The 21564-nt window shown below is 42.5% G+C and overlaps 1 protein-coding gene across 2 annotated transcripts in view; it reads right to left on the reverse strand.

Annotated features, from left to right (window-relative positions):
• Positions 1–21564, reverse strand: part of RTN1 (reticulon 1) — a 217001-nt gene that overhangs the window by 83597 nt on the left and 111840 nt on the right. For both annotated transcript variants that reach the window (XM_070593113.1, XM_070593114.1), the window contains exon 3: positions 16591–17319. In XM_070593113.1, coding sequence (XP_070449214.1) covers positions 16591–17319 — 729 coding nt within the window. The remainder of the gene's footprint in view (positions 1–16590; positions 17320–21564) is intronic.

Consider the following 21564-nt stretch of genomic DNA (forward strand, 5'->3'; position numbering starts at 1 on the left):
AGGAGGAAAAGGCACAAATGCATCTTCATCGCCTTGCCCCAGATGTGACCCACATCACTTCCACTCACATTCTATTGATAAGAATTAGGTTCATAGCATCACCTAGATGCAAGGAGGGCTGGGAAATGCAGTCTGGGATTGAGCAGCCACTTCCCAGCAGCGACCTGTACTACGGAAGAGGAGGTATCAGTTTGGTGGAAGCCTACCCATCTTCACCTGTTACAAACTGGGTATCATATAAATTACAAGGGCAAATATACACAGTTGGAGAGATACAACTTACAGTTCAAGTGAACGATCTATGTCTCATCCTAGAGGCAAATCAGTCCAAATTTGACAGAAGAACATAAGGCCAAAATCCGAAAACTGTCTCCTTCACAAAGGACTTTGCCCTCAGCCTCTAGGGTTTGGCTCAGGGACTTCCCATCAACAAGGCCTCTCATGCATTTAGCCACACTGGTGGGATCTGAGGGAGAGATGTAGTCCTCACGGAACCAGAATGTACGGCTTCAAAATCAAACCCTGGACTGCTGAAGTGGAGTGTGTGAACTGAACCGCTCAGCCGTGGGGCTGACCCTATGATAGTAGATCTTAAATCTTCAAATTCCAAAGCAACTTGACATAGAAAAACATTTAGATTTTCTTATAAACAAGTCAACTATCTGGAAATCAATTTAGTTAGAAAAGGGCACTGGATGAGAGTGAGAAAGTCTTATTTCAAATCCCAGTTCTTCTACCGCTGCAGTATCACCTAGAACAACCTCAACTTTTGACTTCAATTTAAAATGAAGGTGTTGATCCAAAAACTACAATTAGTGAGAAACTATGGTTCATAAATTCTACATGGTATTATATTTTATGTTTCACTACAGGCCAAATGCTGTAGCTTAAAATTAATTCTGGTAAAAACTAAGTTACCCATTTGGGAATATTTTTTAAAACTCTGTCCTTGTGCTTGTTCCAAGGAAAATATGGATGATGATTTAAATGATAAATCACCACTTAAATGGTCCAGCCATGTGGACATTGTACAATCATTCAAAGACGTATTTTCTTACATCATAACCCAGGAGATCTGCAAATTTCAAATCCCAGTGACTTGAGATGAGGTTAAAAAGTAGAGGTTGGGTATTTTCATCACAACCACTGGATGGCAACAGACGTTAACAGTGAATGGAGATGATCAAAATGAAGGCCACTCTTCTGTTCTACTTGACTTTCTATGCATTTTCAGATGTAGAATCAAAATTTCCAGACATTTTAGGGAGAGATAAACAAAAGTGAGTTTGGAAGTAAAAGAATTAGTTTTGGAACACATAGTCTGCTTTTGCAAGTGCTTTGTGTGTAGATAAATCCCCCATGATTTCAGAGCTCAGCCAAGAGTTATAAGAAAATGAGGTATCTGCCAGAAGAAAAGAGTTAAGCCAGAATGCTGTGTTTATCAGAATATGCAGCTTCGATCTGAATTATTTATTAGTGGTAGTGAAGTTTTTGATCTTATGTAAGAAGATCAACCTCACCCTCAGGCTTTCTCCCTCTCCCATGATTTTTCCAAGCTGTGGACAGAGGCCACCTGGAGGATTCCTCTGACCTAGGAGGCCCCAAACTACTGGGAATGTGAATGGTTAGCTATCCATGTTCCCATCATGTCCTTTTGAGGTCTTTGTTCTGGAGGTTTTGTGAGGTGGAGAGTTGTTAAGGAGCATCCTCCAAGTGAGCTGGCAAGGCCAGGGTGTGCTCACGCTACCTCCCCTCCACTTCTCCCAGGAGGAGATGGACGTCTCGGAGCTAACAGTATAAATTTCATTCTAAACCCCACACATGGACCATTTTAACTGACATCTAAGCCCAAACAGAAAACCCAACTTTCAGGATTCTGGCTCAGGGCCTGGAAAAAGTTGGGGCACTAAAGGAAAAATCTGCCAAAGATTACTCTGAGGGTTCTGAGAGCTCAGCCTCAACACAGTCTCTAGAACAACAACTGTCAAATTCTGGTGCGCCTAGGACTCACTGGGGAGCCACTTGATGAAGCAGATTCCTTAGCCCCTCCTTAGGAGATCCTGGGGTGAGCCTATGAATCTGTATTTTAACAAATGGCTTCTGATGTAAATGGTCCACCAACTGCACTTTGAGAAACAGTCTAGAAAAACCAAACAGTTCCAGTGAGCCCCTAGTCCACTCTCCCTGCCACATGCTCCCAATTTCCACAAGAAGAGAGAAAAGTCCTGGATCAATACTTTTCCTGGCAGAAGAGGACCACCTTCTCAGGCGTAGGTTATTTAAAACCCAGAAGGACCATTACAGAGATTGTGTTGGCTCAGGAAGCACTGAGTAATCACTGATAAAGACCGTGGTCAGCTGTAGTCTTGAGCTGAAGTCACTAGACCCAGCGGTGTATTTGTCTCCACTTCAGACCCCAGTTTGAGTGTCTGCCCTAAAAATACCTTTTTTTCTGACTTTAACCTCTGTTTTCTGGCAGGCTGCTGGTTTTTCTTTGCCTGGTAGTGTAATTTTTATTCATATTTGGGATTGTACTTTAGCCTTTCTGAAGCTTTTGTGAGTTCTTGGACCTATCTAAACTTGTATCAAACTCTATTTAAATAACCAACTTCCTTGTCCAGAATCCCTGTCTACCTCACTACATGTCTTATTTAACCTCCATAGGTGCCATACTTGACTTTCATTCCAGCTCCAGTCTCAGCCACCCAACATCACCCAAATAGCGATGACCATTATAACACATCAGATACACTGATGACCATTATACCCTCAGATGCTTGGCCATGGAAATATACTAGATATAGAGCCAAACTGTGAGAGAATATTTCAGTGCCATCATAACCCAAATGGGTGATTTTCTAACAGCAGATACAAAACATGGGTTCAATAACTAATGAGACAGCATCAAAGTTTGAGATTTTTTTCCATTGTAAATATTTTTGCATCTATTTGTAATCATTATGGTGATGAGAATTGAAATATAATTTAAGAAGTGTTGGGGTTAAAGTCACCCCCACCACCAATCCAATGTATCAGCAAGTCCTATTAAGTCAAACTCCAAAATATATCTCAAATGCATCCATTCCTCTCCACCTCCCTTGCTGTCACCCTTTCCCAGTCACCATCATTCCATGCCTGCACTAGTGCAACAGTTTCCTAATTGATCTCCCTGCTTCCACACTTATCCTCCTCCAAGCCTTTCCCCCTACAGCAGTCAATGTGACTTTAAAAAAATACAAAGTAGGCCATGTTACTTCCTAGTTTAAAAATCTTTCAGACTGGGACGTCAGCATCATGGAGGAATGAGTTCTTCCTTTTGTTTCTTTTCTCTAAGTTACAACCAATCGGACATCCATTGACCAACAGAGGATTCCCTATACAGCACAAGAGGATGCCTAAGAGATCCATGCATCTATGGACAGGACCCCCAGAAGGCAGTGGAACTAGGGGAGCAGTCCCCTCTCCCTCCCCTGCCAGCAGTGATCCAGGGCACAGATCCTCACACTGGTGTGCAGGGCTGTGAGCAGTCACTGCAAGAGCAGAAATAGTGGGCACCATGGCTTGTGTGACTGCAAGAGGACGTGGCAGGAGCAGAAACAGCAGGTGCTGTGGTTCACATGATTACGAGCAGACCTGGTGGAAGCAAAAACAATAGGCATCTCTGCCCATCTCCTAGTAGATCTGGCCCATGCACCTGTGAATGGAGGCTGTGGGGAGTGGGGGACAGAAAAAACAGGTGCAGCTTGCTCCCTGCCCATCCCCCAGCAGACCCAGCACGCACGCTCCCTCCTCCCCTGGCAATGGACAGACCTTTCCAACAATGGTGAAAGTATACAAAACTCAGATTTTCCAGGCAGGGTTGCTGCACTCTGACCTGAGTTTTCAAAACACACCAGCTAGTGTCAGATACCAGAGGTTGTATGAGTGACAGCAATGACAACATTTTCCTGCTTAGCTCCTGCTTCCTGCAAGTGGTGGCAGGTGGAACCTGTAAGCAGAGGCTTCAGGAACCTCAGGAGAACCCATGACCCAGCCCCCAGTGGTGGCACCCCTGACACAAGCTCCAACAGCTCCACCAGCAGCGTGGGCAGCATACAAGTTCCCCAGTCCCTGGGCCCCCAGCAATGACAGCAACACTCATGAACCCAGTACCCCTGGCAGTGGTTCAATCAACACCCCCATACAACCCAGGAAGCAGCAGGGCAGGGTGTACACAGGGCAAAGCATCTGAGCCTGTGGAAAGCCAGTAGGGGAACATAAGACCTGTGTGATCCCAGAAGCAGCAGGTGTGCTTGTAGCCTGGTGATCCCTGGAGGTGACACCTGAGATTGTAGCAGCATCATAAGCAGCAAGTCACCAGCAACCTCATAGGCACAAGCAACACAAGAAGGGCACTGACAATGTCTCTAAAAGAGGCAGCGGAGGGTGGAAAGTGTAGGCTCTCAAATACAAGCAGAAGCAGCTCAGAACCAAAGTAACCAAAGCTGTACCCAAATAAGAAAGGTGGTTACCACCACAAATGCACTGGCAGAGGATCAATTCATCAAACACCATGAAGAACTACAGTAACACTGCAGAACAGAAAGAGTATGACAACTCACCAGAAGCCAAACTTGAACTCACAGGAGATTACAATCTAACTGACAGAGAATTCAAAATAGTGTCATGAAGAAACTCAATGAGTTACAAGAAAACTCAGACAGACAGTTCAAGGAGCTCAGGAATAAATGAATGAACAGAAGGAGTACTTCATCAAAGAGACTGAAACTTTAAAAAGAAACTAAACAAATTCTGGAGAGGAGGAACACAATAAATGAGATGAAAAATAACATAGAAAGTATTAAAAATAGAGCAGACCATATGGAAGAGAGAATTAGTGAGCTCAAAGATAGAAATCTAGAAGTGATTCAGGTGGAGGAGAGAGAACTAAGATATTTTTAAAAATAAAAAAAATCTTTAAGAAATATCTGACTCATTAGGAAAAATCATATAAGGATAATAAGTATTCCAGAAGGAGAAGAGAAGGAGAAAGTAGTAGAGAATTTATTCAAAGAAATAATAGCAGAGAACTTCCCAAACCTGGGGAAAGAACTGGACATAAAAATACATGAAGCTAACAGAAGTCCTAATCACCTCAACATAAAAAGACCTTCTCTAAGGCATATAATGTTAAAACTGTCAAGGACAAAGAAAAAATGTTAAGGGACGCTAGAGAGAAGAAAACCTACATAGGAACCCCCATCAGATTTTCAGTAGATTTCTCTGCAGAAACCCTAAGGCTAGGAGAGAGTGGAATGATATATTCAAAATACTGAAAGACAAAAACTACCAGCCAAGAATACTCTATCCAGCAACATTATCCTTCAGATATGACAGAGAAATAAAAACTTTCCCAGAAAAACAAAAACTGAGGGAGTTCATTGCCACTAGACATGACTTACAAGAAATATTAAAAGGAGCTGTCCTACCTGAAACAAAAGGTAAAGGTTTACAAAGCTGTAAGCAAGGAGATAAACAGACAGATAGAATCAGAAAATTGCAGCTGTATATCAGAATAGGGTAGTAAACACTTAATTATGACATAAAAGATAAAGGGGAAAAAAGCATCAAAAATAACTATAACCACTTCAATTTTGTCACAAACTCATAACACAAAAACGAATAATTTGTGACAACAAAAAGAACTAAGCGGAAAAGGAAAAGGATCAAACCTTCATAGGGTAATAGCGATAAGAGGCTATCAGAAAAAGGATGATCTCATCTATGAGATCTTTTATACAAACCTTGCGGTAATCATAACACAAAAAATCAGAGCAGAGTCACAAATCATAAATAAAGAGAAAACTGAGAAAAACATCAGAGAAAACCACCAAACTGAAACTGCATGCAGAAATATAAGGAAAAGGAAACAATGGAAATATACAGCATCCAGAAAACAAAAGACAAAACGGCAGTATTAAGCCCTCATATATCAATAATCACCCTAAATATAAATGGATTGAATTCACCAATCAAAAGACACAGAGTGTACTAAAGACAATTTTTAATTGGTCTTAAAGAGTGTCTTTAAAGACCAATTAAAATACAAGACCCAACAATATGCTGCCTCCAGGAAACACATCTCAGCTCTAAAGACAAACATAGGCTCAGAATGAAGGGATAGAAGATGATACTCCAAGCAAATGGCAAACAAAAGAAAGTGGGTGCAGCCATAAAACAGACTTCAAGACAAAAATTAACAAGAGATAAAGAAGGCACTATATAATGATAAAAGGGACATTCCACCAAGAAAACATAACACTTATTAATGTATATGCATCTAACACAGGAACACCAAGGTATATACAGGAACTATTAACAGACCTAAAGGGAGAAATTGACTGCAACACGATAATAGTAGGTGACCTTAACACTCCACTTATGTCACTGGATAGAGCCTCTACACAGAAAGTCAACAAGGTAACAGTGGCCTTAAATGAAACACTAGACAGCAAGACCAGATGGACTTAATATATATAGAACATTCTATCCTCAAACAGCAGAATATACATTCTTCTGAAGGATACATGGGACATTCTCAAAGACAGGCCATATGTTGGGCAAAAAAGCAAGCCTCAATAAATTGAGGAAGATTGAAATCACATCAAGCACCTTTTCAGACCACGGTGGTATGAAACTAGAACTCAGCTACAAGAAAAAAGCCAGAAAAGTCACAAATACATGGAGACTAAACAACGTGTTACTGAACAACTATTGGACCAATAGAGAAATCACAGGAGAAATCAAAAAACACCTATAGACAAATGAAAATGAAAACACAACATACTAAAACTTATGGGATGCAGCAAAAGCAGTACTAAGAGGGAAGTTTATAGTAGTATAGGCCTACCTCAAGCAAAAAGAAAAATCTCAACTAAACAACCTTACACTACACCTAAAAGAATTAGAAAAAAGAAGAACAAACAAAGCTCAAAATCAGTAGAAGGAAAGAAATAATAAAAATCTGAGAAGAAATAAATGAAATAGAGACTAAAACCAATAAAAAGATCAGTGAAAATAAGAGTTGGTTCCTTAAGAAGTTAAATAAAATTGCGACTTGTTAAGGAAAAAAGACAGAAGACTCAAATAAATAAAATCAGAAATGAAAGAGGAGAAATTACAATGGATAGCACAGAAATACAAATGCTTTAAGGGAATACTATGAAAAGCTATATGTCAACAAATTTGATAACCTAGAAGAAATGGATAAATTCTTGAATCATACAACCTCCTAAAACTGAATCAAGAAGAAATAGTCGAATAGACCAATAACAAGTAAAGAGATTGAGATAGTAATCAGAAACCATGCAAAAAACAGAAGTCCAGGACCAGATGACTTCTAGGTGAATTCTACCAAACATGCAAAAAAGTTTTACTACACATCCTTCTCAAATTCTTCTGAAAAAGTGAAGAGGACAGGATGCTTCCTAAGTCATTTTACAAGGACAATATTTCCCTGATACCAAAACCAGAAAAGGACAACACAAAAAAGGAAAATTGCAGACCAATATCACTGATGAACATAGATGCAAAAAATCCTCAACAAAATATTACCAAATTGAATACATTAAAAGGATCATACACCACAATCAAGTGGGATTTATTCCAGGGATGCAAGGATGGTTCAACATCTGCAAATCAATCAGTGTGATACACAAAACTAATAAAATGAAGAATAAAAATCACATGATCATCTCAATAGATGCAGAGAAAGCATTTGACAAGATTCAACATCCATTTATGATAAAAACTCTCAATAAAATGGGTCTAGAAGGAAAGTACCTCAACATAATAAAGACCATACAAGGCAAACCCACAGCCAACATCACACTGAATGGTGAAAAACTGAAAGCTATTCCTGAGAACAGGAACAAGACAAGAACACCCATTCTCCCCACTCTTATTCAACATAGTGCTGCAAGTTTTAGCCAGAGCAATTAAGCAAGAGAAAGAAACAAAAGGATTCAAATTGGAAAGGAAGAAGTAAAACTGTCCCATTTGTAGATGACATGATTCCATATATAGAAAACCCTAAAGAATCTACCAAAAACTATTAGAAATAATCAACGAATACAGTAAAGTTGCAGGGTACAAAATCAACATACAAAAATCAGTTGTATTTTTATACACCAATAACGACCTAGCAGAAAGAGAAGTCAAGAATATAATCCCATTTACAATAACAACACAAAGAATAAAATACCTAGGTATAAATTTAACCAAAGAGGTGAAAGACTTATATACCGAAAACTATAAGACATTATTGAAAGAAATTGAAGAAGACATAAAGAAATAGAAAGATATTCCGTGTTCATGGATTGGAAGAATAAACATAGTTAAAACGTCCATATTACCTAACGCAATCTACAGATTAAATGCAATCTCCATCAGAATCCCAATGACATTCTTCACGGAAATAGAATAAAGAATCCTAAAATTTATATGGAACAACAAAAGACCCCGAATAGCCAAAGCAATACTGAGAAAAAAGAACAAAGCTGGAGTTATCACACTCTCTGATTTCAAAATATACTACAAAGCTATAGTAATCAAACAGCACGGTACTGGCACAAAAACAGACACATAGATCAATGGAACAGAACTGAGAGCCCAGAAATAAACCCACATATCTGTAGACAGCTAATTTTTGACAAAGGAGCCAAGAACATACAATGGAGAAAGGCAAGCCTCCTCAATAAATGGTGTTGGAAAACTGGACAGCCACATGTAAAAGAATGAAAGTAGACCATTATCTTTCACCATACACAAAAATCAACTCAATCAGTTTTGCAAGATGAAACCACACATGTGTTGCATAACATTGTGAATATACTTAACACTACCAAACAGTACACTTAAAAAAAGTTAGAATGGTTTTTAAAGACTTATCAAATTGTATATTTTAAAAATGTGCAGTTTATTTATGTCAATTATACCTTAATAAGCTGTTAAAAAAATTAACTCAAAATGGATTAAAGACTTGAACGCAAGATCTGAAATCATAAAACTCCTAGCAGAAAACATAGGCAGTACGCTCTTTGACACTGGTCTTAGCAGTATCTTTTCGAATACTATGTCTATTCAGGCAAGAGAAGCAAAAGAAAAAATAAAATGGACTACTTCAGACTAAAAAGTTTCTGCAAGGCAAAGGAAACCATGAAAAAATTGAAAAGACAACCCAGAAATTAGGAGAAAATATTTGCAAATCACATATCCAACAAGGGGTTAATTTCCAAAACATGTTAGAGAACTCATACAACTCAAGAAGAAAAACACAAACAACCTGATCAAAAGACGGGCAGAGGCTTTGAACAGACATCTTCCCAAAGAAGATATACAGATGGCCAACAGGCACCCGAAAAGATGTTCAACCTTACTAATTATTAGGGAAATGCAATCGAAACTACAATGAGATATCACCCTACACCAGTCAGAATGGCTATAATCAATCAGACAAAAAATAAAAAATGTTGGAGAGGATGTGGAGGAAAGGGAACCCTCATCCACTGCTGGTGGGAATGCAAACTGGTGCAGCCACTATGGAAAACAATATGGAGATTTCTCAAAAAATTAAAAATAGAAATACCATATGATCCAGCTATCCCACTGCTGAGTATTTATTCAAAGCATATCAAACCAACAATTGAAAAAGATATACGCATCCCTATGTTCATCACAGCATTGTTCACAATAGCCAAGGCATGGAAGCAACTCAAATGCCCATCAACGGATGAATGGATAAAGAAGAGGTGATATATATACACGGTGGAATACTACTCAGCCATAAAAAAACAAATTGTTCCATTTGTGCCAACATGGTTGGACTTTGAGGGCGTTATGCTAAGTGAAATAAGTCAGACAAAGACAAATACTGTATAATTTCACTCATATGTGGAAGATAAACACACAGATAAGGAGAACAGACTGGCCACTGCCAGAGGGGAGAGGGGCAGGGGGAGGGTGCAGGTGGTACAGGGAAACATCCACATGGTGACAGATCAAAACTGGACCACTGGGGGTGAGTACGATGTCGTCTATACAGACACTGAAACATAACAACGTACACCTGAAATTACGCAACGCTATAAGTCAATATGACCTCAAAAACATAACTGTAAAAAAACAGAGAATTGTACATCAAAAATAAAATTCAATTTTACTGTATGCAAATTTAAAATATTAATAGTTTGTCATGAAAACAAATAAATAGGCACAAAATTAAAAAAGAATGAGGGAAAAAAAAAACCCCACAACTTTCAGTGGCTTCTTGCAATGTCTGGGATAAAGACCAAATGCTGCCCCCTGGTCTGGGCATGAAAGAGCATTGCGCACCCTCCAGCGCCATGTTTGCCCCTCTCCCCTTTGTTACCACACTGTAGCCACACAGACCTTTTTCAGATTCTAATGACCTCAGAACTTTCCTGCCTCTGACCTTTACATTTTCTGTTGTTCAAAACTGTCTTTAATCATCTCCTGCCATAGTTGACTCCTCAGTTTCCTCCTGCTCTGACCTTCCTATCTAAGTGTCAGCACCACCAGGTACTCTCTCACACGTCAGTCTATTGAGTTCCTTTTCAATTTAACCTTCCCCTCCAATGTTAGCCCCATGAGGGGTGGACTCACGTCTGCCTGGACCACCACTATCTCGCTAGTGTCAGGCACGTAATACATCATATTGATTGAATCAAAGGAAGGATGAATGAATGAATTGATAAAGTCTTGCTTTGGCAGAGCTGGCATAACCTTGGATAAAACTGATTTCATTTTGCATTACAGGAGTGTTTTGTGGGTTGCAAAGATAGAATGCAGAAGTGCAGAGACCATGTCTATGAGTATCCCACGCAGACTTTAGAGGAAAGTGAAGTTAGCATTTAAAAGGGGTGGAGAATACCCTGGAGCCAGGCTTGGTTCTGAGAATTAGAAATATGTGAATTACATCCTGCAAGCCACATGACTTCATGGGTAAGCAAGGATGATTTACGTGAGGGATAAAGGGGCTGGACAGGGAATCAGGATCACCATCTAAACATTCCTTATTCCTTAAAGGCACCACAATGTTTGCCATCTGTGAACTCCATCTCTACACTTAAGTTCAAGGTTGACTTGAATCCATCTTAGGAGCTAATCTATGCCCCACTCTGAGCCCAGGAGAAATTACTAGGGAGGCAGGGTTTATTGCGTTCCAAAGAATTGGCATTGAAATATTAGAGAGGTACAATAACCATTTTGGATCTATATACACATCTTGGAGGTGAAGTGTCAAGAATATCTGTCCCTAGAAGAAAGTTCTGGGGCCATCAAGATTTGGAGCAAACCTATCCAAGGCTGAGAAGGAAATCTCTCCAGTGTCCTAAAGCCACCATTTAAAACATACAGATCGATACGCAATCTGGGACAACACTAACCTTGCGACTGCTTCAAAAGGAAAAGCCAGGGAGGTGAGCTGCCAACTGGCAGCCTCATTCTGAGAGGCCTAGGCCAGGAGAGAACCTTCTATCACTGGGCAAAGTGTCACAAAAGTAGATTAATCGCTTCGAATAGTCTAAGATGGAAGGCTCGATGTCTCCATCTAAGTATTTACATGGCACATGTCCTCACAGAAGCCAGACTTCACCCAGCAGTTACTGGTCCATCTTGTTGAAAGCTGGCAGTGGGGCAGTAAGTACAATGGAAGGGGAACAAGTCCTCAGGCTGATTCTGAAATCTGCTCTGTGAAAGATAGAGACTTTCCAAGAATCTTTACAGCCTGATTTATGAATTCAGTCTCATGGAAGCAACTATGGGACTAGAGTATAATGACATTTTTTAGAATTATCGGAAGAAAAGCAAATGGGTCACACTTATTTTGGTTCTCTCCCAAATATTTTAGGACAGAAGCAATATCTGGTATAATAATGACAAGTGAAAAATAAACCTCATAAATGCTAGGTCTATTTGAGAAGATGTCCATCTGGCAGCCTTCCTGCAAATTGCTCCCCCACGGAGGAGATCAGCTTTCCTCTGCCACAAGGGGCTGGGCCCTGCAAGCTCAGGCTGCGGCATCTGGTGTCTACCGAGAGCAGGGCAGAGGCCTGCCTCCCAGGGCACAGCAGGGATGCAAACATGAGTGCCCTCAGCCTCTCTAATTAAAAACAACACATGACTAGGGCACGCTCAGCACCGTGCTTTTCTACAGGTCTGCATGGCTTAGCTCATCTGCTTAGAGCCAAGATTCTCTTCAGCGTGCTGATTAAAAGTGCAGGTTATGCCCCAGCCCATTCTGACTCTGGTTCTGGGCAGGGTCAGAGCAGGAACCTGCATTTTGAATCAGCATTCCAGGAGATTCTGAGGAACCCAGTGTCCAGACAACACTTTGGGAATCATGGGATAAACCCATATTTCTCAAACTGGGGTCAGTGGATGCATTCTTGAGAGTTCCACAGAGAGTTTTTACAATTTGTATTTTTATTTTGATAATTTTTCAAATATTAAGAATGTGCCAGATGATTTGGATGATAATTTTATAACCAAACACTACCACAAAACTTCCACTGAAGGGTTTACAATCAGGTTGTACTTTTAACTTTGTCTCAGGCTAATGAGTCTTTGCTCAGATCCAGACCTGATTTGAATGTTCACACCAAACTGAAGCTTGAATGACATCCTTTCATTTGCTCAGGAAGGGAATAGAGGAAAGAAAGAGTGGATTTTGACAAATAACATCAATATATTGAATTTGTGGGGTCTTTGGTGTATCCAGTAAGTAGTGGGGAAATGGGCTTGCAGCTCAGAGGAGAGGACTTCTCTAAAGCCAGAGATCTGGGATGTGCCACACATGAGGCAGTGGCTGAACACCTGTGTGCGTGAGAGCAAGGAAAGGAGGGACAAAGAACGGACAGACGCAGCAGCAACACAGAGGAACTGGAAGGAGGGTGGCAAGAGACTGGAAAAGAAGGCAGAGAGTAAGAGGAGGACCAGAAAGGAGCAACAGCAGGAAGAGAGGGGAGGAAAAAGTTCTGAGACGGAGAGAACAATCTCCGTGTGAGCTGGCATCATTCTGATTTTACTATTAAATGAAATATGTTACAGAACAGTCTGTTCACTAAGATCTCACTTGTGCAATGAAAAATTGTACATGCCCGAATACTCAAAGAAAATTTCTGAAAGGAACAAGAGCAACAACAAAAACAAATCAGAATAAAACAAAAGCCTGCGGTTAACTCTGCGAATTAGGAACACGAGAGTGGAGTAGGGCAACTTCCACGTTTTATTTTCTATCATTTTGTACAGTTTAAACTTATTACTATGAACAGACTACTTTCCCACTAATGTTTTAAGGACTATTCAGCAGTATGACATTAAATTACCAGAGAGGACAAGAATGATCAGACTGAAAATAGGCAACTTTTTGCGCAAGAAGGTTGTCGTTGGTGACCTTAATCAGAATGGTTTCAGGTGGGAATGTGACAGCTGACTGCCATAGTCTAGGACACTGCTTCTCGAGCTTTCACGTGCAGAGGAATCGCTAGTGGATCTTGTTAAAATGCAGATTCGGATTCATTGGGTCTGGGATGGAGCCTGAGTTTCTCACAGGCTCCCACATGACATCCCCACGCCTGGTCCAAGCACCATACTTTTGAGCTGCAAGGTAATCAGAATGCAGGGGTGGAAGTGAGGACGAACGGACCACTATTTCCCAAAAAGTGTGCCCAGAAGGTGAACCCTGAGGCACAGTCTAAAGAAAAAGATTCTGTGATCAAACAGGTTTGGAAAATACCACATTCCCATCCTGATGAATCACACTGGATATGACTGTTCTAATCAGAATTTTTTTATTGGCTTTTCACTCAGATGTACCTAACAGTTGGGGCTAAGCTTGCAGCAATGAGAACTTATCTACTCCATCGGAGTCTAATGTTCATCCTAGGCCATCCTGGAAGGGGTGGGGGAGCAGAGTTACAGGGGAGCAGGAGCTCAGGGGTGCACAGAGGAGGGAGAATGGAAGATGGTGACTCACATCTCGTCTCCAGTGCGACAGTAGTAGAGGTCTCTGAAAGGTGAGAAAGCTCCAAAAAGAGACCACGTTAGGACATGTGTGCCAGTAAAGGCTGCCGCTCCTTGCCAGTACATGCTGTGATGCCATCAGATATTTGCCAATCCTAATTCTAAATACTTCTGGACCTTTCTGAAACTTAGAAAGCATCAGCAGGATGGCTCAAAGCCAGGCGGATGAGCTTACCTGTGAATCCACGAACTTGAATGCATTTATACGGCCAGAGGCATCAGCGGAGGAGAGCAGGAAACTACAGAGCTGACCTGACCTCACTGCTGAGGAGAGACGCACTTGACTTGGGCACATCCTATGGTCCTCTGACAGTGATTAAGAACAGCCTGGGGGAGCCTGGGCAGCACCAGTCCTCTCAACTGCTGAGACAGGGCAGGTGAGACCAGAGGAACCTCAGAGCTCGAATAATCTGCTGGCGGTGCTGAGTCATCTGCCCCGCACCTCCGAGCTGGGCCGCCCCAGAAAGGCCTTTCAGACTCTCTTCACAGATCTTGCAGCTGAGCAGTGAGTTTCAGTGGCAGACTGAATTTCAAAGGACCCCTCAGTGCAGCGGTGAGCAGAGGCTATCGGCCCTGGCATGCCTTAATCATTTGAAAAGACTGCCACTCTCTCCACTCTGACATCTAAGCTTGGCTGCAGCGGGTCCATGCCATACAGGGCAACTTGCACAGAGATTAGAATGACACTAGATTTGGCCATAAAAGATGCTCTGAGCCCTCACATTCACAGATCCACTTTTCCGCCACCTTGGCTCTTCATCAGGTGTCCGGTCACTCCGTCAGTCCCAGCTGCTGCATTTGTCTCGCACATTTACTAGGGAGGGAAATGGGCCTGCAAAATACCTTCATTAGCCTTCAGATTTATTACTTTTGAGAACAAAAATATTTGAAGAGCGCTGTGCACATGGTGACTATTTCAGGGACACTAGTTAGCGGGTAAAATGGAAACACATGCCTGTTACAGTACATGACATGACTCCAGCTCCCCCGCTTCGGGCGGCAGGGGCCGCAGGTTGTTCACGCTAAACCTGTTTCCCAGGGCTCCCAGAAAGCGGCAGGTCCTCTCCTGCCTCAGTCAGACGGCACCAAGAGAATCCAAGTTAGCTTTAATGTTCACCTGAAACATGCACAATTCTACTGCTAAATTTATCAAAGAATCTCCCCATTGCACACACTCAATACACTTTAAACTCTCAGGGAAGAGTAATGTGGGAAACTAAGAGGAATTATATTGGCCCCCCACGATGCTACGTGTCTAAGCCACCAGCAACCATGCAGTCGCATTATCTTTTTATTACATTCCTCTAGTTTCTCTCATTCCAATGTGTTAATTTTAAAGAATTTAGAAGCTAGCTTGCAATCTATAATGAGAAAGATTTTGTCCTGTTTTTATATAAAGCACTTTAATTGCTACTAACATCATTGAAGTTAGGGTGTACTCAGGAAGGAGGGTGCGCCGTTGAAATCATTTATCCCCAAAAGGCAAAATACTTCTAAAGAAACAAAAAGCAGAGGAGGCAGGTGGGAGGGGGCCTTGCATGAAGTTGTGCTTTTAGGGTTTGTTCTAAGGTTCCGCCTGGGTCTTCTCCTCCCCAGACCTACCTCCACCCACCGCAGCCCGTTTACGACACTGCACACGGCCTAATTTGTTCCCCTCACTGGGATTCCCTTCCGAAATTCCACAATACAACTGCAATCAGGTGGGGTGGATGGCTTAGGGGGAAGAATGTCCTCTAAACACACAATGTCTGGAAGATAAAATAATGACATCCATTTTTCCTGCATTTGAAGACGTCATTCAACTCCAGATGTCTCACAGGGAAAATACAATGGCCAAATTAAAATCATTCTAAGTGATAAGTGGCTTTTAAAATTAATTAGTCACTTTACGTCTTGCTTAGGGACAAGAGAAACTGTAGAACCAACTTTGGTCCCTGCCTTTCATGACTAGTTAGGGCACGAACACCTCATCAAGGTCCAAATGCCTTGTTTCCTGGGTAAAGGAAGGGGTGGTGCTGAGATCCACTCAGCCTATTTAAGAAACAAGTTTGGCTGGCAAAATGGGTGTGCTCATGGCAGGTTCCAGCACGGGGGGCACAGGACGGGACTGTAGCCACTCCTCATCACTGAGCAGTTGGGAAATTGGAAATCAGCCTGGACAATAAGAAGAAAGCCATCCCCTCCCAGGCGAGGAAACCCAGCCCTGGAAGGCCATGAGGGACACACTCACGCCATTCAGGAAATCTTGGAGTGTGCACAAACTGCCTCATTAATGGGATGCTCGCCGCCCTGCGCAGCACGGGGCCCTGCCACTGAAGTCCCAGCTGCGAATCTGAATGCTCTCATCGCCTCCCAGCCCCTTTGAATCGTTCTCTGGGCAGTTGTTTGACAGGCTAGGACCTGACCACAGGGCTGAGCCAGAGCGCCCCTCTGCTGACCACCTCAGAGCACCCGGGGGAGACCAGGAAGCAGACAACCCTGCTTAAGCCAGGAAAGCTGTCACTTTACCTTTCTGCTTATTGAGAAAGAGCAGAGGGGGCGCGACGCCGGGACCTCGCAGCCCGGGGCCCTGGATGACCGCAGGGCTTTGGGTGGAACTCGCCGCCTCCTCAGGCTTCTGCGGCGCCGCGGGCCCCTCGGGCTCGGGGGCTCGGGCTCCAGAGGGCAGCTCGGGGCCGCTGGCGGGCGCAGCCGAGGGGAACTCGGCCGGGCCCCGCCGGCTGGGCGCGCGCTCCACCCGGGCGCCCGGCTCCTCCCGGATGGCGTCCAGGGCACCCGGCTTCATGGGGGGCGAGTCCTGCTCCCGCTTGGGGCTCTCCTCCGAGGCCGAGGACGCGTCGCACGACTCGATGATGAGCTCGCTGTCCAGCTCGGCCTCGCGCTCCTCCCTCAGGATGCTGTACTGGATGGACGGTGAGGCCGGCGACGGCGGCGGGCCGCCCACGTGGCCGAAGGTCACGTAGCCCGAGGGCAGCGCGTCCTCGGAGGCCAGCGGGTCCTCGGACACCAGCTCGATCTCCGAGTCCCCAGACTCTGCGCTGCTGGCCTCGTGGTCCAGGGGGCTGGGAATGGTCGGCAGCCCGGACCTAGCCTTGGCCATGGGCCTGTCGGCCACCTGGCCCGCGGGCCGGGGGCTCTCGGCAGTTTCATACGATAACCCCTTTGCTTCTTTAATGGCAGTGATCAGCTCATCCTCGGAGATGCTGCATTTCCCCTGGGACTCTGCAGCAGATGGTTCTGTCGTCCCACAGAGGAAGAAGAGCCGGAGAGGCACACGCAGGGACAGACAGATGGACAGAGAAAGAAGAAATAAAACAAAATTCCATTAGGGGAGATGTTTTCTAGTTGCTTGAGAAACACATATCTCATTAGCACAGAAATAGTCTGTTTCCAGGGCTTTACTGGAAAGACAGGCCACCTGAACTAAAAGGCTAATTACTGCTACGGCCCAATTAATCAAGTGTTTTGCATGCCCATCTATCTTAATCTAGCTATTTTAAAAAATGACCCAGCAATTTCTTAGTGACAGCACCTCGGTTGGTTTTTGCATTTCAACGTGGCTAAGATTCTAGAAGTCATGATTTTAATTTCTGACTCATTGTCTCAGGAAAGTTTTCTCAGAGACGAAATTTCACAGATTTCATTAGATAATCTGATGTATGTAACTCTAATTTGACCAAGCCACAGGGCTTCTCATGATGGAGCCCACTGCCGTTCTTTCTCCTCTCTTCCCCTCCTCTTGAGAAGAACAAAACCTGAGAGCCACCCGAAGTCCCCTGGGTGAATGCCTGCCTTCTGCCTGATGTGTATCCAGATGGCCCCAAACCCTCACCAGCAATCTTGCTGATCTTTCTCGCTGGTAGATGAGACTACGTGGGATCACCATGACAACAGTTTTCAGGAGCTTGCTTTTTCCCTTGTCATACAGCAAGGCCTTATTTGAGAACATCCTAGGCAGTGGTCTCGGCCCTTCTGTAAACAAGAACTGCTCATCATCTCTCCAAAGCTTTTAGCTCACTGGGAGGGATTCAGGAGGAGGAGTAGACTAACTATGGCCAGGTAATCCGTGGCTTTAGGATTGTGGGCGAACCTCGATGGATATAACACTTTAGATTTGTCTAATTCTCTATAAAGCAGAATGGATTTTATCTTTATCTGTACAGCATTCATTCATCTCTTATTTATGGAGAACCTACTGTGCCTTAGGCTCTCTTCTAGGCACTTGGGGTTTTTAGTAAATGAAACGGATAACAAAATCTCTGCTTATACTGTAGTTGGAGGAGAACACAATACATACATAATATACCTAATAAGTAAAGTATACAGTATGTTAGAACTGTGAAGTGCTATGAAAAAACAGTATCTTAGGGTAAAGAGATCAGGAGGGCTGGGACAGGGCGGGGGTGAGTCTGCAATTTTAAATAGGGGAGTCAAGACAGGCCTCATTGAGAAGGTAACCTCCATTCAACACTTGAGGAGTGAGAGTGACTCAGGAAGCTATCCAGAGGAAAAGCAGGCCAAGCAGAGGAAAACGATAGTGCAAAGGCCCAGAGGCGGGAGCTGCCACGATTTCTGGGTTATCAAAAGGAGGCCATTATGTGTGGGCAAGGAGAATAAGGGGGAGAATAATAGGAAAAGAAGTCAGACAGGCAGGGAGGCGGGTCAGATCGTGTAGGATCTCCTAGGGCTTTTATTCTGAGTGAAATGAGAAGCCATTGGAGGGTTTTGAGCAGAGAAGTGATCTGATCTATGTTGTTTTTTTAGTCACTTAAAACAACAACCACTTCATTATCTTGCACACACAATTTTAAAAGATTTCTTGCATGATCCCAAACTCTATTTTTATAGCAGTTACTTCCTTAATAAGCTGTGCACATGGTTCTTTGATATGATTTCAAACAGCATACAGGTGTAAAAGCTATATCAGCTTACTTCTGAATGGTAGGCCAGAGCAAGGGGAAGGAAGATAAGGAGTAGAGGCTAGAGTAAATGAAATAACGGCCTACACCTCCAGAGCACTATTGGGAGCAGCATTGTCACTGTTGAGCTCCACTGTTGAGCATCTGCTGGGTTACAAGCACTTTACATATGGGGCCTAGACTCTAGTGGCAACAGGTTAATAGACTTGTCCAAGGTCACTATACTGGTTTTTCTATCTCTGCCCCCTTGGATTCGTTCTCATCTTCCTCTGCCCTGTTCTGTGCTCTGAGAGGCTGACTCACACAGAAGGCATCACCTAGAATCCCTTCCCTTCTGGTTTCTGATTGTTTCCAGCCAGTAGGAATCACTGAAAGGAAGGGAGTATTTATACCTTGTGCTGCTTCTGAATCTCCAGGTCTTGGCAGGCTCCAGAACACTGTTCCCTTCTCCTGCTCTTTAGGTCTAGGGGGCTAATGGATCCCTACTGTTGCCAGTCCTTGAGTGCTTTGCCATTCTTTGTTGGTTCTCTTAACTGCCTTTACACACCTGTAAATAGCCCCTTCTTTAAATTTTCTTCAGTTATAATCTTTGAGTGTGTCCTTTGTCTCCTGCCAGGACCCTGAATGATACAGCCACATGGCTAGAAATAATTTGGCTTGACTTGAACTCAAGTCTTTCTGTTTCATGTGTTTCTTGCTATATCATGCTACATCTGTTCAAAAAGGAAGTGGAATCTGAGATGGGGCAAGTTATATTTTAGAGAATAGGAAGAAGAGGAAAAGTGAACTGAATAACCACATGCAAAAGAATGAAGCTGGACCCCTACCTCATGTCATAGACAAAAATTAACCACAAATGGATTAACAACCTAAATGTAAGAGCTGAAACCAGAAAACTCCAGAAGAAAACACAGAAGTGAATCTTCAGGACCTTGGATTAGACAACGGTTTCTTAGATATGACACCAAAAGCACGAGCACCAAAATAAAAATTTATAAATTGGACTTCATCAAAATTAAATACTTTTGTGCTTCAGAGGACACCATCAAGAAAGCAAAAGCACAATTCACAGAGTAGGAGAAAATTTTACAGATCATATATCAAATAAAGGACTTGAATCTAGAATATATAGAAAACTATTACAACTCAATAATACAAAGACAACCAGACTTAAAAAAAAAGATAGGCAAAGGACATGAATAGATATTTCTCCAAAGAAGATTTACAAATGATCAAAAAGGATATGAAAATATGTTCAATTTCATTATTCACCAGAGAAGTGCAAATCAAAACATCATGAGATACCACTTTATGCCCACTGGGGTGGCTAGAATCAAAAAGTCAGCTAGTAACAAGTGTTGAAAAGGATGTAGAGAAACTGAAACACTGCTGGTGGGAATGTAGAATGGTATAGTTGCTTTGGAAAATAATCTGGCAGTTCCTCAAATATTTAAAGATAGTTACTATATGACCCAGCAATTCCACTCCTAATCAGAAAAAATGTAAACCTATATCCATACAAAAACTTGTACACAAATGTTCATAACAGCATCATTCATAACAGCCAAAAAAGTGGAAACAACCTAATGTTAACAACCCCAATAAAATGTGGTATCTTCATACAGTGGAATACGAATTTGGCCATAAAAAGGAAGGAAGTACTGATACATGCTACAGCATGGCTAAACCTTGAAAACAGTAAGTTAAGTGAAATAAGCCAGTCACAAAAGGCCAAATTTTGTATGATTCCATTTATATGAAATGTTCAGAATAGGCAAATCTACAGAGATAGAAGGTAGATTAATGGTTGCCTGGGGGAAATGTATAGACAATGGGGAGAATTGGGAACGACGGCTAAGGAGTACAGGGTTTCTATCTGGGGTAATGAAAATGCTCTAAAACTTATTATGGTGATGGATATGCAATTCTTTGAGTATACTAAAAGCCATTAAAATGTACACCTTAAATGAGTGAGTTGTATGGTATGTGGATTATATCTTAATAAAGTGGTTTAAAAAGAAAACAGAGATGAAAGAGGCTTTTTCCCTGAATCAGCATTTATAGCAGAACTCCCCAACCTGCATTAGACTGCAGTATGAGTGAGGAGTCACTTTAATTCTGTTAAGCCACTGAAATTTTGGAATGTATCTGAATCTGAATAAATATCCTATTTCAATCTGGAGTCTGCTGTAATTGCTTGCCTAAATTCACTGATAACTTCCAGATCATTTTTGAGTTCTCATCTTATTTGACCTCTCAACAGCAGTTGACATGTTGTCCACTCCTCCTGTGGCTTCTGCAACACTATCCTCTTCAGGTTTTCCTTCTTACTTTCCTGATCTCAGTCACCCTTGTGAGTCCTTGTCTTTCTTTTCCCAGTCATTAAATGGCCTTCCCCAGAGCTCTACCCAAGGCTCTCGTCTCACTCCACATTCAAGGTGATTTCACCCACTTTCACTGTCACTAGGTCTCAATTACCATCACTATGCTGATGACTCACAACTTTCCCTGTCTCTCCTAGAGAAGGAGAAAACAAGACAGAATGGGTTAAGTGCAAATGTGT

This window comes from Equus przewalskii, chromosome 25, assembly GCF_037783145.1.
Source record: "Equus przewalskii isolate Varuska chromosome 25, EquPr2, whole genome shotgun sequence".
In the NCBI taxonomy this organism is placed as follows: Eukaryota; Metazoa; Chordata; class Mammalia; order Perissodactyla; family Equidae; genus Equus; species Equus przewalskii.